The 17,046-nt window shown below is 39.6% G+C and overlaps 1 protein-coding gene across 3 annotated transcripts in view; it reads left to right on the top strand.

The window, feature by feature from the left end:
• Nubpl (NUBP iron-sulfur cluster assembly factor, mitochondrial) overlaps nt 1–17,046 on the top strand; it is a 183,555-nt gene that overhangs the window by 88,992 nt on the left and 77,517 nt on the right. Inside the window, exon 1 of one of the 3 annotated variants that reach the window (XM_075947422.1) lies at nt 1,693–1,793. The exons of the other annotated variants lie outside the window; for them this stretch is intronic. Within the exon in view, the coding sequence (XP_075803537.1) occupies nt 1,737–1,793 (57 nt within the window). The 5' untranslated portion in view covers nt 1,693–1,736. Of the gene's footprint in view, nt 1–1,692; nt 1,794–17,046 lie in introns of those variants that run through there. 3 annotated transcript variants of the gene reach the window in all.

Genomic DNA, 17,046 nt, shown 5'->3' with positions numbered 1-17,046 from the left:
AAAATGAGTAGTTCCATTTTCTGCTTTACAAAAAAAAAAAGATTCAAACTTTTTATTGCTATCTTGCCTCTTTCCAAAATTTCTGAACATGAGTTAATATTTTTAGCCTTTGACTTTGTTCCATTTTACCAAATCTTTCCCATGAACATTTGTGCATGCATGCAGCAGACAGTATTGGCTGCATGTGGAAGTCATTTCCAACCTCCATCTTCCTTCAACATTTACTGGCAGGTTTGCTAATCTCTCCCCATCCCCCTTCTCTCTCACACACCCGATTCTTATAACCAGGATATGCGGCACACTTGTGGCCAATGGTATGAGGGAAGGGGCTCAAGGTGAGTTATTTGGCTTCCTAACAGAAGGGTGCACTTTTTCCCTTTATTTTTGTGGGGTCTCTGTTTGTAGGACCCGGCACCTGCAGTATCTTACGGCAGGGAAGGCACACAGATAGTCCTGGTCTGTGGGTTTGTAGCACCAAGGTTCTGAAAAGAAACCAGAGTCTAAAACCATTCTAGCTTTGTTTACTTCAGACTTTGGGTATAGAAACAGAAGTGCCCAATGGACTGAACATCATCAGCTGTGCTTTCTAGTCCTTGCATCTGAAGGTGTCTTAAGGTGCAGAAGTTTGTCCCAGTTAAAACAAACCAGAACCGGAAAGAAGCAGTTCTCAGTATAGGAATACTTACCCAAATTTTACAGGGTTAGGAATTACATCACTCCGGGCCCTTAACTTAGCAATGATCCAGTCAGCGTTTAAACATCCTCTGAGCCTGGGCTGAGAAGACGACTCAGTCAGTAAAGCGCCCGCTGTACAAGCACCAGGACCTGCGTTTGGATCCCCAGAATGCATGCAAAGCTCGATGCTGTGGGCCATGTCTGTAACCCAGTGTTCCATGGGATGGGAGGTAGAAGCAGGAGACTCCCTCTCAAGCCAGCTAGCCTGGCATACATGGGGGCAAACAGGAGACTCTGACCCCTGAGCTTGCCCTCTGACCTCCCCACACACATCATGGCAGGCACGTACCCCTCCCCTCCACATCTACACACACAATAGCATAAACATAAAGCCTGTACAGTTCGCTCTATCACATCTTGTGAATTTTGTCTCCCTTTCCAGTCCCCTGGCAGTTTATCCGGGTCCAAAGCCCAGATCCATATGTTGAGGCCCAGTGTGCTGAGTCGTAGGCTCATCCACTCATCGCAAGCGCCTCCCAAATAGCTCTCCCTGTCTGTCCCAGGGATGCCTGAAGTTCTTAAGGTCTGGATGAAAACTCAGACCTGTCTTAAACAGCTAAGGTTCTTTCTTTGGTGACAGACACTTGGTAACTGGAACTGGTCCTCTTTTCCCTCTATTGCTATGTTCACTGTATCTATTCTCCGTCCCTGCTGCTCCCTGGCCCCATTCCTTTCCTCCACTGAGGTAGCCGTCTCCGTAGACCCTCGCTGCCGTGTCTCACGGAAGCTGAGCTAGCGTCCGTCACTGACCTTTCTAACGTGCACATGCTGTCGCCTTGCTCTCCTCGGAAGGATGCTTCTGTGGCATCTTGTTTTCTGGACAAAAGTTCGAATTCTAGCTCTGGAAATCGGGCCCTGATTGATCTGGCCGTGGTGCAGTTCCCCACACCCACTCCATTCCGCTGTCTAAGTATTGCGTGGACTCATTCATTTTGCTTCCTCTTGCCGCCGAGTCTCTGCTCTTTCTGAAGTGGTCTTTGCTGTGTCTTCATCTCGCCCTGATGTCTCAGCCTCGGTGTGACCCCTTTGGGAAAGCCTTCTGTGAAGTCTCCGCCCATGTCAGTGCTCTTGCTGCTTGCAGTGTCTTGATGGGGTGTGCTCTTTCTTCAGGGCCTCTGCCTCCCTCCTGCTGGACCCCCGCCCTTTGTTCTCCATCCCACCAGTGCCCTGTGACTGCAAACAGTATTGCTGTCTTCTTATGTTTCAGAAATTTAGAATTTTCAACGATTATCTTTTAATTTGTCTTCTCTCTTAATTTAAGCTTTTAAAAATAAAACCTTGTCCCCTTTTCCAGCTTTAGGCTTTCCTAAGCAGATTGACATTGCCCAACTTGAGAATTGATTTAGTGCCAGAAGTCAGCTGATTCTGTTTGTAGGAAAGAAAGAAAGGGGAAAAAGGTATTTTCAGCTCTGAGCCCCAGCTACTGAACCTGACAAGTTCTGACATCTCTTCTCTTGGCTACCGCTCACTCCATTTCTTGTTTCCATGGAAATGGACATCAGACCACAGAAACATAGTGAGATTCTGGTGGCTAATTGCTATTGCAGATTTTTGAATTCTGTTTGTCTGTGGTGTGATTAGTTAGTGACTGCCTGCGCCATCCGATGTGATAGTTAGTCACACATCTGAGGCAGCTTCTAGGGTTGAGAGCTGTACTGTGTGTCCCAGGTGTCGCTAACTGACATGCTAAACTGTGGTCCTTGCATCATCCGGGAAATGGCAATCCTGTCATGGAGGGCTCCAGACTTGTAGGGAGGAGATCTGTCCGTCCTCCAGATCTGCTGCTGTCTCGCTGTCTGGCCTTGGTCAGTTGTGATAGTTACTCTGTGAGCCAGTTCCTGCTGCTTATCTTGTTTACAAGAGACCTAGAGAAAACTGCCCTCCACCCGTGTGGTTTATTATTTGTTTTCTATTAGAAAACAAAGAAATAAAGTAATAACTAATTTGAGTCAAGTAAATCAAACTATGTTTCTAGTTATCTAAAATGGAAACCTATTTCTAATTGAAGCCTTTTCTTTCTGTACAGTGGTCAAAAGTTCTTTTTGTGGTTAAGAATGTTGTTCTGATGGCGTCTTTCTGCTCTTCACTTGCTACCTGATTAAGTCCTACCCCAATCTTATAGCAATGAACTGTGCCAAAGATAATCGTTAAAATGTGCTTGCATTTTCTGTTTAATGAACTGAGTTACTCCATTGCTTGTTGAATTTGACTTTTTTTTTAAAAATATTTAAACATGAGGATGTCAAAACTGTCTACCTTCTGTGATAGGCCTATCTCTGCTAGGTCAAGGTTTCTTTGTAACTCTAAATTTAGAATTTGGGTAAGATTGGTCTGTATTTCTCTTTCTTAGTAATGTCTTAATGTGGTTTGAGTATCAAGGTAATTGTAACCTCATAAAAAGAGTTTGGCAATGTTCCTTCTGTTTCTATTGTGTGGAATATTTGAGGAGTATTGGTATTAGTTCTTCTTTGCAAATCTTGTAGAATTCTGAGCTGAAACCATCTGGTCCTGGGATTTTTTTTGTTTGGGAGACTTTTGATTACTGTTTCTATCTCTTCAGCAGTTATAGGCCTATTTAATTTGCTTATCTGGTCTTGATTTAATTTTGGTAAATGATATTTATCCAGAAAGTTGTTCATTTCCTTTAAGTTTGACAATTTTGTGGAGTACAGGTTTTTGAAAAATGACCTGATGGTTCTCTGGATTTCCTCCATTTCTTTTGTTATGCCCCCCCTTTCATTTCTGATTTTGTTAATTTGGATATTCTCTCTCTGCCTTTTGGTTAGTTTGGATAAAGCTTTTTCTATTTTGTTGGTTTTCTCCAAGAACCAACTCTTTGTCTCCTTGATTCTTTGTATTATTTTCTTTGTTTCTATTTTGTTGATTTCAGCTCTCAATTTGATTATTTCCTGCAGTCTAGTTCTCCTGGGTGAGTTTGCTTCTTTTTGCTCTAAAGTTTTCAAAGGTTCTATTAATTCACTAGTGTGGGATTTTTCTAGCTTCTTTATGTAGGCATTTAGAGCTATGAACTTTCCTCTTAACACTGCTTTCATTGTGTACCATAAATTCATGCATGTTGTGTGATCATTTCCATTGAATTTTAGAAAGTCATTAATTTCTTCCTTTATTTCTTCCTTGACCCATTGATGATTCAGGTGAGCACTGTTTAATTTCCATGTGTTTGTGGATTTCCTGGAATTAGTGTTGCTGTTGAATTCTAGTTTTAAGCTATGTGATCTGATAAGATGAATGGGGTTATTCTAATTTTTTTGTATCTGTTGAGGTTTGTTTTGTTGCCTAGTATGTGGTCAGTTTTTGAGAAGGTTCCATGAAGTGCTGAGAAGAAGGTATATTCTTTTATGTTTGAATGAAATGTTCTATAGATGTCTGTTAAGTCCATTTGAGTCATAACATCTGTTAGTTCCTTTATTTCTCTGTTCATTTTTTGTCTGATTGACCTGTCCAGTGGTGAGAGGGGAGTGTTGAAGTCTCCCACTATTACTGTGTGGGGTTTAATGAATGATTTAAGCTTTAGAAGTGTTTCTTTTACATATGAGGGTGCCCTTGTATTTGGGGCATAGATGTTCAGTATTGAGATTTCCTATTGATGGATTTTTCCTGTGACTAATATGAAATGTCCTTCTTTGTCTCTTTTGATTGATTTAGTTTGAAGTTTATTTTGTTAGATATTAGGATAGCTACACCAGTTTGTTTCTTAGATCCATTTGATTGGAAAATTTTTTCCCAACCCTTTACTCTGAAGCAATGTCTGTCTTTGAGGTTGAGGTGTGTTTCGTATATGCAGCAGAAGGGTGGATTCTGTTTTCATATCCATCTGTTAGCCTGTGTCTCTTTATAGGTGAGTTAAGTCCATTTATATTAAGGAATATTAATGACCAGTAATTGCTCTCTCCTGTGATTTTAGTTTTCCTTGTTGGTGATGTTATTTTGTGTGTTTTTCCCTTCTTTGGGATTTGCTGCTGTGAGATTATCTATTGTCTGTGTTTTTGTTGATGTAGCCAACTCTTGGGTTGGAGTTTTCCTTCTAGTACTTTGTGTAGGGCTGGGTTTGTGGCTAGGTATTGGTGAAATACCTTGTTTTGTCCTTCTATGGTGATTGAAAGTTTTTCTGGGTATAGTAGTCTGGGCTGGCATATGTGGTCTCTTAATATCTGCAGACCTTCTGGTTTTCATTGTCTCCATTGAGAAGTCATGTGTAAGTCTGATAGGTTTGCTTTTATATGTTATTTGGCCTTTTTCCTTTGCCACTCTTAATATTCTTTATTCTGTATGTTATCAACATGTAGAAGAATGAAAATAAATCTATATCTATCACCATGCACAAAACTTAAGATCTAAAACCTCCGCATAAAGCAGCCACACTGAACCTCATAGAAGAGAAAGTGGGAAGTACACTTGAATGCATTGGCACAGGAGATCACTTTCTAAATATAACCCCAGTAGTACAGACACTGAGAGAAACAATTAATAAAGGGAACCTTCTGAAACTGAAAAGCTTCTGTAAAGCAAAGGACACGGTCAACAAGACAAAATAACAGCCTGAAGAATGGGAAAAGATATATTACCTAAGCAAAGAATGGGAAAAGATCTTCATCAACCCCACATCAGACAGAAGTCTGATCTCCAAAATATACAAAGAACTCAAGAAATTGGTCATCAAGAGAACAAATAATCCAATAAAAAGTGGAGTACAGACCTGAACAGAGAACTCTCAACAGAGGAATGTAAAATGGCTGAAAGACACTTAAGGAAATGTTCAACATCCTTAGTCATCAGAGAAATGCAAATCAAAACAACTCTGAGATTCCACCCTACACCTGTGAGAATGGCCAAGATCAAAACACTGATGACAATTTATGCTGGAGAAGATGTGGGGTAAAGGCAACACACCTGTATTGCTGATAGTAGTGCAAGGTGGTACAGCCCCTTTGGATGTCAGTGTGGTGATTTCTCAAAAAATTAGGAAACAACCTACCTCAAGACCCAGCAATACCACTTTGGGTATATATCCAAAGGATGCTCAATCATGCCACAAGGACATGTGCTCAGCTATGTTTATAGCAGCATTGTTTGTCATAGCCAGAGCTGGAAACAACCTAAATGCCCCTCGACCAAAGAATGGATAAGGAAAATGTGATACATTTACACAATGGAGTACTACACAGCAGAAAAAACCCCCCGACATCTTGATATTTGCAGGCAAATGGATGGAGCTAAAAACATCATGTTGAGTGAGGTAACCCAAACTCAGAAAGACAATTATCATATGTATTCACTCTTAAGTTGTTTTTAAACATAAAATGAAGAAAACCAGCCTACAAATTACAACCCCAGGGATCCTAGACAACAGTGGGGACCCTAAGAGAGACATACATGGATTTAATGTACATGGGAAGTAGAAAAAGACAAGATCTCCTGAGTAAATTGGGAGCATGAGGACCATAGGAGATTGTTGAAGGGGAGGGGAGAGGCAGGGAGGGGAGCAGAGAAAAAGGTAGAGTCTAATAAAATCATTTAATATATATATATATATATATATATATATATATATATGAAAATAAAAACAAACAAGGAAAAAATTTAGAATTTGGAAGTCTAGGTTTTGTTAAGTGCAAGGAAACTGACATGTACATATGAAAAGATTAATATTTGCCGAGCTGCTTCTTCAGCAGGCAGTGACTGCTGTATATCATATACACTTGAGTAACTGAAATTGGATATGGACAGAGTAAATCTCTTTTTGCATGACTCCGCAGAATAGAATAATAGGCTTATACTGCATTTCCCTTAGAGTTGCAAGTATATGGTCATAGCCATCCATGTGTTTTGAGGGTTCTCATCTAAATCAGTCCTCCCACACCAGCCTGCCTAATGGGAAGCGAAAGAAAACCAATCTGGAGGTTCACAGTTTACCTTTCACAGGTTTCTGCATTTCCCTGAGCAACAGTCTAATGCCTAGTTGTTCAGCCCACGATCCGGGGTTCCTCACATGGCAGGGAAACATGTCATCAGGGGTTCCTAACATGGCAGGGAACATGAGATCAGGGGTTTCTCACATGACAGGAAACAGGTTTATATTGGTGACATTTGACTCCTTCCTGGTTTATGCTTGCCCGAGGATGAATCAGTCTAACACTAGCAGCGTGACCTTGTATTCTCCTTGGAATTCCAGGTTCTAAGATCTGTTACAGATCTTGGGTATAATGGGTCTTAGCTGTGGAGGCTGTCCTTTGCCACTGAGTCAGAGATGGGGGAGGGGGAGAAGGAAGAGGAGGAAAGAGGCCTCACTGTTCAGTTCTCTCTGTCTGTTGACTTAAGCCATTTGGGAAATGGGATCTACTTCTCCTACCTCGGCAACAACTATTACTGGGCCGTGACTATTGAAAAATCGCTAAGACATTAAGAATAAATGGTAAGCAATGTATTTTATACATTTAAATTGAGGAAGGTTTTTTTTCCCCCGGTGGGGAGGAAGGTTTTTTTTTCCCCAGTGGGGAAAAAAACCCTGCTATTCAGTTTGCTGTGAATTTAGTTTCTCATGCAGAGCCCGCAATGGACGTAGGATTTGGTCTTTTCGGGTCTTCTGTGGTGCAGCTGTGACTTCAGTAGATCTGCCTTAGGAACTGCTTTTAGATGCACAGCCTTGGAGCAAATGTTTCTTTACTGTGTAAATAAAATACCTTGTACTTTTAGTATTAATCAGAAAAAGGTTCAAGAGCAAAACATCTAATAACCCATGGTCCCATTATGAAAGTAAGCGACTGTTGACTTTTTGATACACATTTGTCAATCAAAAAAAGAAATCTATGACGAGATCCGCTCTCCGGCTCCTGTCTTAAGGTTGGGACTCTAGAATCACTGTACTCACTGTGTCCATCCCCATGGCCACTCTCTCGCTGCCTCTCTCCAGGGAGGTACCTCAGACTCACACTGCCAGCTCAGCCCATCCCTACAATCTGCCTTTTGCTTCCTGCCCCCTATCTCCAGTTTAGACTCACAGTAACAGTTCCATTTTCCTCTGCCTGGGAAGTTCCAGATTTGGGAGGATTGGCTGTGAGAATCTTCGGCTTAGAAGGCCTTTCTTGGTCTTATAAACCACACCTAGCCTGAACTGAGCTGGGACGACTACCGATACTCATTTCTAGCACCAGCATTGAATTACCCCAAGGCTTCATTTACCTGTCTATAACCTGACAAGTTGGGGTAACAGAAACCAGAGATACAGACTCCATTCAGCACAAGCTTTCTCTACCAAGGTATGCTACTAAGGGCTTAACTTCAGAGTCCTGTCTCATAGTAAAAACACACGGTATGCATCTGTGAATCACAGAAAACCAGTGATACCATAGTAATGTTCCCTGAGCAAAGAAACTTAGTTGATACATGAGGCAATGCTTTCTAAGTAGCAATAAGTGTTACCAAGGAACAAAAAAGAGAATATGAATAAATGTCAGAATGAAGACTGTGAGAATATAAACAATTGAATGAAATAAGAATATTTATTTTGTGGGTCAGCCTTGTTCCACGTCTGGCTGTTTTCTCTTTGTGACTTCACTCTTCTTCCCAGTGTCCTCTGTGTCTGGAAATCCTGCCTACCTATGGACTGTTCAGCTCTTTATTAAACCAGTCACAGCGACATATCTTCACATAGTGTACAGGAATATTCCACAACACATCCCAAGGAGAGAGTTGATAGCATTGTGTGCCTACATTATAAAAAAGAAAGATCCCAATAACTTAATCATATCTCTGAAGGCCTTGTAAAAGCAAGAATAAATGATACCTGCCCAGAAAAAATTGATGGGAAGAAAGTAATGTAAATCAGGGATGAGATTAATGAAATAGAAACAAACAAACAAAAAAACCACGCAAAGAACCAATGCATTGGGAACTTGGTTCTTTGGAAAGATCAGTAAGATTGATAAACTTCTAGTCAGATTAACCAAAACAAAGAGGGGGGGGAGTCCAAATTAATAAAAGTAGAGATGAAAAAGGAGACATTACAGCATATACTGAAGAAAATTAGAGATTCTTTAGACATACTTTAAAAAAATTTATTTCACCAAACTGGAAAATCTACAAGAAATAGATGGATTTCTAGATATATATCACCTTGCAAAGTTAAATCAAATTGAAGTAAATAATTTACATAGATACTTAACACCAAATGAGATAGAAGCAATAATTAAAAGCTCCTCCTCCCCCACAAAGGCCCAGAGCAGATGGATTCAGTGCAGAATTCTACTTGACCTTAAAAAAATAAACATCAACACTCTTAACCTATTCTGGAAAATAGAGAAGAAAAGAACATTTTAAAATTACTTGTATGAAGTCAGTATTACCCTGATACCAGAAGCAGAAGAGGGTCCAACAATAACAACAAACAACAACATAATACCTACCAGTATTACTGATTAACAGAGACATATCCGTTCTTGATAAAATACTTGCAAATTAAATTTAATAACACATGAAAAAGTTTATCTGCTATGATTAAGTCACCTTCATTCTAGAGATGCAGGGATAGTTGAACATGCATAAATAAGTAAACATAACTCACCCTATAAATAAAGTACAGAAACCACATGATTATCTCATTAGATGTAGAAAATTACATGTTGGACATGATCGAACATTCCTTTGGTTAAAAGTCTTGGAGAGTCTAGGGATATAGGGACATATTTCAAGCCACATCATGCTAAATGATGAAAAACCTAAAGCTTTTCTGTTAAAGTCAGGAACAAGATAAGGATATTTATTCCTCCACTTTCTGTTCAACAGAGTACATGAAGTCTTAGCTAGAACAATAAGAAAAGTGAAGGAGATAAAGGACACATAAGTAAGAAATCCATGAGCCATACACCAGAAATATCCTATAGCTGGTAAATACATTCAGCAAAGTAGCATACGATGGTTCCTTGATTATTGATTTTCTGTCTCTTTTATGAACTTTTGTCATGAATTCTGGTTTGTCTAATATTATTATTGTTATTCCTGTTTGGTTTTGGTTTCTGTTTGTATAGAATATATTTTTCCAATCTTTCATTTATAGTCAGTGAGTGTCTTTACTGGTAAAGTGAGTTTCTTGTTGTCAGCATCCTGTTGAGTCTTATTATTGCTTTTGATTATTTAGGTAACAAGTTTCTTTTAATTGAAAAATTTAGTTCAATGTTAATCTAGTTTAATGTGATTATTATAAAGTTTTTAAAAATTTTTTTGTTAATTTCTATCTGTTTGCTTCATATAGTCTTTGTTCTTTTCTTGGTGGTTTGGTAGTTTATTGAGTTGATAAGGGTTCTATTTCTCATATGGAAAATGCTTTGATCCTGTGTTTTATCTCTTATTTGTTTATGACAGTAATTATTTTTCTTCTGCTTCTGGATATATAATCTACCTTAGGCATCTTTTGTAAGGCCATTAATGTGATAAAGAATTCTCTGGTTTTGCTTGTTTTGAAGTCTGTTTCTTCTTCTTTCCTGAAGAACAGCTTTAGTGTATTTGGTGAAGTAGTGTATTCTTGTTTTTGTTTCAGAATTCGGAATATGTCATTGTTTTCCCTTCAATCAAAATATGCTCTCAGACCACTGAGCGTGGGATTGCATATGGTGTGTTACTCTTTTCCTGGCACTTCTCTGTGTTGTACTTTTCACAGTTTTGCTGTAATCCTTTGCAGTGAGATCTTTTCTTGTCAGGTCTGTTTGGAGAGCAGATGATCTGCGGTTTCTTTCTCAGACACAAACCCTGACCTAAGTATAGCCATACGATGGAAGAAATATTGCGGACATGGAGATAATGTCTAAGAGGAATGTCTTCTAGGGCAAAGTAAAGGACCCAAGGGCAGAGAAGCGGGGAAGGAAGTCCTCAGATAAGGGGATCAGAAAGACTGTTTTCTCAAGCTCTGTCTTCAGTGCTCTCTGTAGTAGCTAGCTAAACAAAATTATTATAGAGGTGAGCATAAATTACCATCACATTTATCTTACTGTAAAACTAGTTCTCGGTGATGAGAGCGTATTGATTGGTTTAAAGCAGGAAAGTTATCCCTATCTTCAGGCAGTGCCATGAGAAGAGCATGAACTCAAGCAAAGAATATGAACTTGGGAAAATTGTAATTTTCTGAGTGCATAGTTTGACATCTAAATCGAAGGTAATATCATATATTTCAGAAGGTTATTCTTAAATGTCACAATGTATCTCAAGTGCCAAGCATACTGTTTTATGCACTTGAAATTGGTAAATATTATATTGTTCCCCATAAAAATAAATATTGTAAGTTTGAGAAGGAACATTAAAAATGAATATATCAATTACTAGTTAATCAAAGCATTTTATGAAACCTTAGTTATTACTTATTTCTTTGTAATTTTATGGATCAGTTTTTACAAACAGCTGTCTAAAGCACTATAGAATTGTATTAGCTTTTTAATCACAGATTCAATGCAATGCAGTGTTCGGCCTCTGAATGACCTCGGTGTTGGTATTTTGAGCTCGTGATGCCTTCATAGCAGTCTGTGCGTGTCGGGAAACCGCGGTGTCGGTATTTTGGACTAGTGATGCCTTCCTAGCAGTTCTACTCAGGGCTTGTTAGATTTTTAGTAGCATCTCTGCTGATGAGTAGTGAGATACCAATAGGACACGAAACACCAATTCTGACAACAGATGTCTCAGACGCTGTCAGATGCCCTTTGAAGGTTAATTGTCTCTTGTTGAAATTAGTGAGTTTGAGAGTAATTCACTAGACTGTATCCATGTTAGTAGACAATATTTTCATTAGATAAATTTAGAGGGTGTTATGAAAGTCCATTTTAAGTTATTTAAGATGAATTCTATACCTGTTTGATTTGTGTGCTGAGTCAAGTATGTGACTTTTAGAATGGAAATATTATTTGTATATTGATTGTACATTTCTAGTTTGCTTTGAAATATAAATTTAAGTTTATATAAATATAATATAAATTTAAGTTAGCTCTTTGGCTTTAGCTTCCCAGTGAGTGAAGGTTTTCCTTGTGTACTGGTTGAATTCCAGTGAACTGGTGTTCATTCCAGGTTGCTTTAAACATTGTTATATGTTTCATCATTATATGTGGCGAGTTCAAAGGGGGATGCAGAAATAACAGCTCTTAAGTCTTAGTGACAGAGACACATGAGGCTTGACAGCAGCAATGAAAGGGTGGCCAAGAAGTCTAGATGAGGGAAAAATCTGTGAATATATGTAGCACATTTCCTTTTTTGTCTTAGGCTAAGCGTTTAATCGTCACGTGATGGATGTGGTTTCATGAGTGGCTATGGGATGCATTGTCCGTGTCAGGAGTTGGTCACTTTGACACCACTCTGCATTTGTCCTTGCTGACTCCCTGCCCTAGGATTTATGTTGATGTTTCCTGTTGTTTAAATCTAATCTCAAGCTTTGATAAATCTCTGCTAGCATTATATTTTAACTCAGTGCATTCTCTTGTCAAATCATGCTTTTCTTATAATATTATACTGAGCTATTCATGATTCTGATGTAATTATAGTCCAGGCATTCTTACATTTTAATATACAACACTTGCATACATACTGTGGTGAAGTTGTTTCTAAAATATAGCCGTCTTACCAAACATTAAAGAAGCGTCTGTCAGCATTTGCATTATAAACCCTATTTTATTTTTAAGAAGTTTTTGATTTGTCTATTTCTAAATTGCTTTGGCTAAAACCATGTATAGAAATTGTCAGCTGAAATCCAAGTTTTGTTCTATTCTAAAAGGAAGAATCGAAGCTCGTGTTTCTAACTCCTTTCTGTCACAGCTTTTACACATCGTATTTTTAGTGGATTCAGGTGCTTTAAACTTGGTATTTATTTATTTCCCACAAGTCCACTTGAGGAAATGGAAACTGACAGCCAGTTAGGTAGCATTGTCTCCTTTCCTGCTCTGTGCTCTCAAATATCTCTGGTAGCCTTATTTGAAACTTATTTGCTAAGTAGACACATCAGATATTTTGTTGCAGCCGTCTTAGAGCATGGGACTATATAAGGCCTTAGATTACTAGATCCAGCTTTACTGTGAACTTGAAACTTGAGCAAGTATCACCTGCTCTCTGCTTATTTGGTGAATACTTTTGATGCTTTTTTGTCCCCTTTGTGCCTTCTTAAATGATATATGTAGGGCCTAACCTAGTCGCTTGTTGCTGTTCCTTTCTTTGAGATGATGCTATTAATAGACTCTTTTTTAATCGTGACTTCACTGCCTTCCAACTTACTTGAAAACCAAAGTTGTTTGTTTGAACCTAAGATTTGGGATCATCTCATGAAGGTGAACTTGTAGGGACAGTGAAGTTTTTAACTGTAGGATTTCATGTGGAATGGAAGTATTGTGACGCCCCTCCTAAAGTGAATGAGTCCTTTCACTGATGATGGCTCAGATCTCTTGCCTTCTATATGCAGACTATTTAAGTAACTAAAGCATAGTCATAGTCTTTATTGTCTTTGGTCTAGTAAGGGAGCTGAGTGATATACAAACTTAAAAAGTAAAGAGAACCCGTTTATTTTAACGAAGTATAGAGGCATTTCAAAGGCTTTACCCCTTACAATTGAACTATGATACAGACAGAAATCCACACTCAAGTTCCCAAGGATTTTAAAAGTTGGGAATGCATATTAAAAACTGTGACATTACTTAAACTCTGCTGTGTACATGCCTCCTTCATTTATTGTGTTTTTATTAGTTATTGGTGTGGTCCAGGGACTTGATTCTTGTGTAGTTTTCCCATATTTGACCTCAGTGTTGTTCACGCTAACAGTCTCAGTAGACGACACCCCAGGCAGGTGTCCTCGTTTCTGCAGAGATCATGTTTTTCTTTTTCCTCTCTTATCACGTGGTCCAGCAGCAGCAGCAGCTGAGTTTTCAGTGGGCGCAGTCATCATACACCGCTGTGTAGTTTTGTTATTGATGCTGCTGTTTCTGCTCTTCCACTAGTAGTAATAATGCTTATTATAGATTTACAGTAGATCCTGTTATTTCTTTTTGTTGCCAGTTTACAGAGCTGCCATTACTTAGAATTTGGTGATAAAAATGTATAAATGACTTGGATAAAAAATGAAAAACATTTTATAAGCACCTAGCAAGCTTGAATCTATAGAAAGAATTCTCTTCTCTCAGAAGACTTTATTGTAAGGATGGCTATTGATCACAGAGTATTAGCTTTGAAGCCGGGTTTTGAATGTATCTTACAGGTCAGCATTTGGGTCTGCTCTGGGCAAGCACTCTCTGACTTTGAGCTAGAGTACAAAAGGCTATTCCTGAGAGCAGGAGTGAACCAGCTCTTAGCTTTTTCAAAATGTGCAGTATGACTTTCATGATCTGTTGGTTGTGGCATCTTAGGTTTAGAACTTAGGTGAAGAGAGTAGCTTTCCTGGGCTGAGAAGGTAGTTCACGGCCGGAATGCTTGCCTCGCATGCGCAAGGCGCTGGGCTTGACCATCAGAACATATGAAAAAACGAAGGGAGAAATGGCGGCAGTGCTTCCAAGCTCCCGCAGAAGCAAAGGGGAAAATCCCTGTGGAAGAGGAGATCCTCATCCAGTGCAACAGCTAATTTCTTTCCAATAATTTTCAAAAGCACCGTGCTTTCAGCATAGGCAAAACTCGGATAGAGGGACAAAAGAGATCTTGGGGGATACAACAGACAGTAGACTGTGCTTCAGTAGAACGGAAGGGAGATCACTAGACACAGATCACAGAACAACTAACTTATGACTGTGTTCAGAGAAGCAACGCCAAGAATAAAAATTCAATAAGGAATTGGAAACTAGGGAAAAATATTCCTCAGAAGATTTGTAGAACCAGATAATAAAAAACCAGAAAATATGCCATTTAAAATTAGTCATTAGGTTTTCTGTCAGATTAGACATAAATATAATTAGTGAATTCAAGATAGGTCAGGATAAACAATCTGCAATGCTATTATAGAACAGTGAGAAGCAGGGGATCCTGGAAGAGGGTCAATGACATGGTGTAGAGAGCCAGGAACCAGAGCGCCACATGGCGTGGCCAAGCCTGTCCATAGCCCACAGCGGAAGTCAGACTGAAGTGCCCTGCTGTATCTTCTCTCTTTCTCATCCAGCCAATCATTGCAAAGAAACACTAAGTATTTCATATTTGCTCGACCCTATGGTAGGTGCTAGAAATGTATATGGACAACGGTTTGCTCATGGGACACTCAAGGACTGTTGTGAAGGCTCAGTTTAACAGCTATGGCTGAATTCCCGGGATTCTAGAGTCTGAAAGCTCCTGTCAGAAAGAAGGTCAGGTGGTCAGAAGTCAGCTTGGGAGAACTGTCCACATCTGTGATTGCTTTCAGGAATAACACTGACTGCTTCTCTAGCCTTCCTCAGAAGAGATTATCATCGGCTGATATTCTGAATGTTATACTCAGCTTGGTCAATACATTAGCTAAGGATGGGGTTTAGAATTCATGTCCGCTCCCCAGATTGTGAGTGTCTTGCTTTCAAAGGCCACTGACGTCAAGGGTCCTGCTGCGCTGCTGATGCTGACCTCACTGTGCCTTCCTCAGTCCTTAGCCAGCAGCTTTCAAAGAGCTTAAATTAGACTCTGGACACTCAGTTAATTAGTCCGTGTTTCAGAACCTTCTTGCAAAAAAAAAAAAAGAGCAAATTCTTTATATACTCTCAAAGCCTTTACTGTGTTTAAAAGTGTGAAATAAAATATATTCTAGATTCTCAAAAAATCAGGAGACTTGAATTTTACTAATTTGCTGAAATTTATGGCAATGATTTGCAAATACTTAAAATTGCTGAACTCCATCAACTACATAAGTGGTTGCTTTTTTGTGTTAATTAATTTCACATTTCCAGGATGTGTCCTTGTTGCTATTGATTCAGTGCATCATATTTTAAGTCTAGGATTATGTAGCTTTCTCGTCTTGTGCATTTACACTCTTACAAATAGGATGAGCTCTTCATTCAAACTGCGGGGCCCAGATGACGTTGGTGTTCGCTTGAGTCTGCAGGTCCCTTGTCAGTTGCTAGTGCTACTCAGGTTTCTTCCTCTTCCTGTGTCCGTTTTGAACATTATTGTTCTCTTAGTAAGTGATCCATTTTTTTCAAGTTTGAAATTTTTACTGGCATGATATTACATTTGTTATTTTCTTATAATACTGGGCTAGAGAGGTAGCTGAATGCATATAGTCTTTGCTGCTCAAGTCTGGGAACCATGTTTGGCTCCTTGGAGCCCGTGTAAACCCAGGTGCAGGAGTGTCCCATGCAGCCATAGTTTTGAGAAGCAGAGATGGGGTCCTAAGAGCTGGCTGTACAGCTGCTCTAGCTGATCTGTGTGCTCCATGATCAGTGAGAGAAGTGTCTTTAAAAATAAAATGGAGAGCAATAGAATAAGGCACGTGGAGTCAGCCTCTTGCCTTCACTTATGCTACACTTGGGCACACACACACAGTTAAATAGTCCAGAAAAAAGTATGTTGCCCCTTCTTTCTTTCTTCTTCCTTTCCCAGCCTTCCTTTCTTGTAGGTGGCACACTTTCCTAGGTGCATAAGGAGATTAAAAGTTGACTTCTCGTGAGTCTAGGAGGGACCTCTGAGGGAGTAGGTCAGAACCAGAGACCTCTGCAGGTTCAGGCATGAGTCTGGGACCTTCAAGGGAGTAGACCAGAGTCAGAGACCTTTGTGGGACCAGGCCCAAGCCTCTGCAGGAGCGGGCTCAGGCCAGGGGCATCTATGGAAATAGGTCTGATCCAGTAATCTAGGCTGGAGCAGGTTTGAGACAGCCAACTCCACAGGAGCAGCGTGAACCTCGGAAATGCCCGAGCGACCTCCAGGAACATGGAGTAATCATCAGGGTAACTGGAACCGTGACCCTGACTGCACCATGAAGAGCAACCATCTGGGCCTTGGATCTACAGGCACCCGGAAGATCGATCACCAGAGTCACAGACAGCCCCAACTCACCAGAGGAAAAGATGGGTAGAAAAGGTAAGAACATACGCACCACGGCACCAGTAAAAACTAGTGGCCCTACAACAGCAAGATTTGAACAACCAAATATAGATGAAGCAGAAGAAAATAACCTAAAAATAACTTTAGGAGAAGGTTTGAGGCTCTTAAAGAGGAAATGAAAAATTCCCTCAAAGAAATGGAGGAGAAGACAAACAAAAAATTGGAAAACATCAACAAATCCCTTAAAGAAAACTAAGAAAAAGCAATCAAGCATATGAAAGAAACTATTCAAGACTTCAAAACTGAAACAGAGACAATAACACAAGCCCAGGAAATTATAGAAACAGA

The sequence above is a fragment of the Microtus pennsylvanicus genome, chromosome 14 (genome assembly GCF_037038515.1).
Source record: "Microtus pennsylvanicus isolate mMicPen1 chromosome 14, mMicPen1.hap1, whole genome shotgun sequence".
Classification (NCBI taxonomy): Eukaryota; Metazoa; Chordata; class Mammalia; order Rodentia; family Cricetidae; genus Microtus; species Microtus pennsylvanicus.
This window is presented reverse-complemented; position numbering and strand designations above follow the sequence as displayed.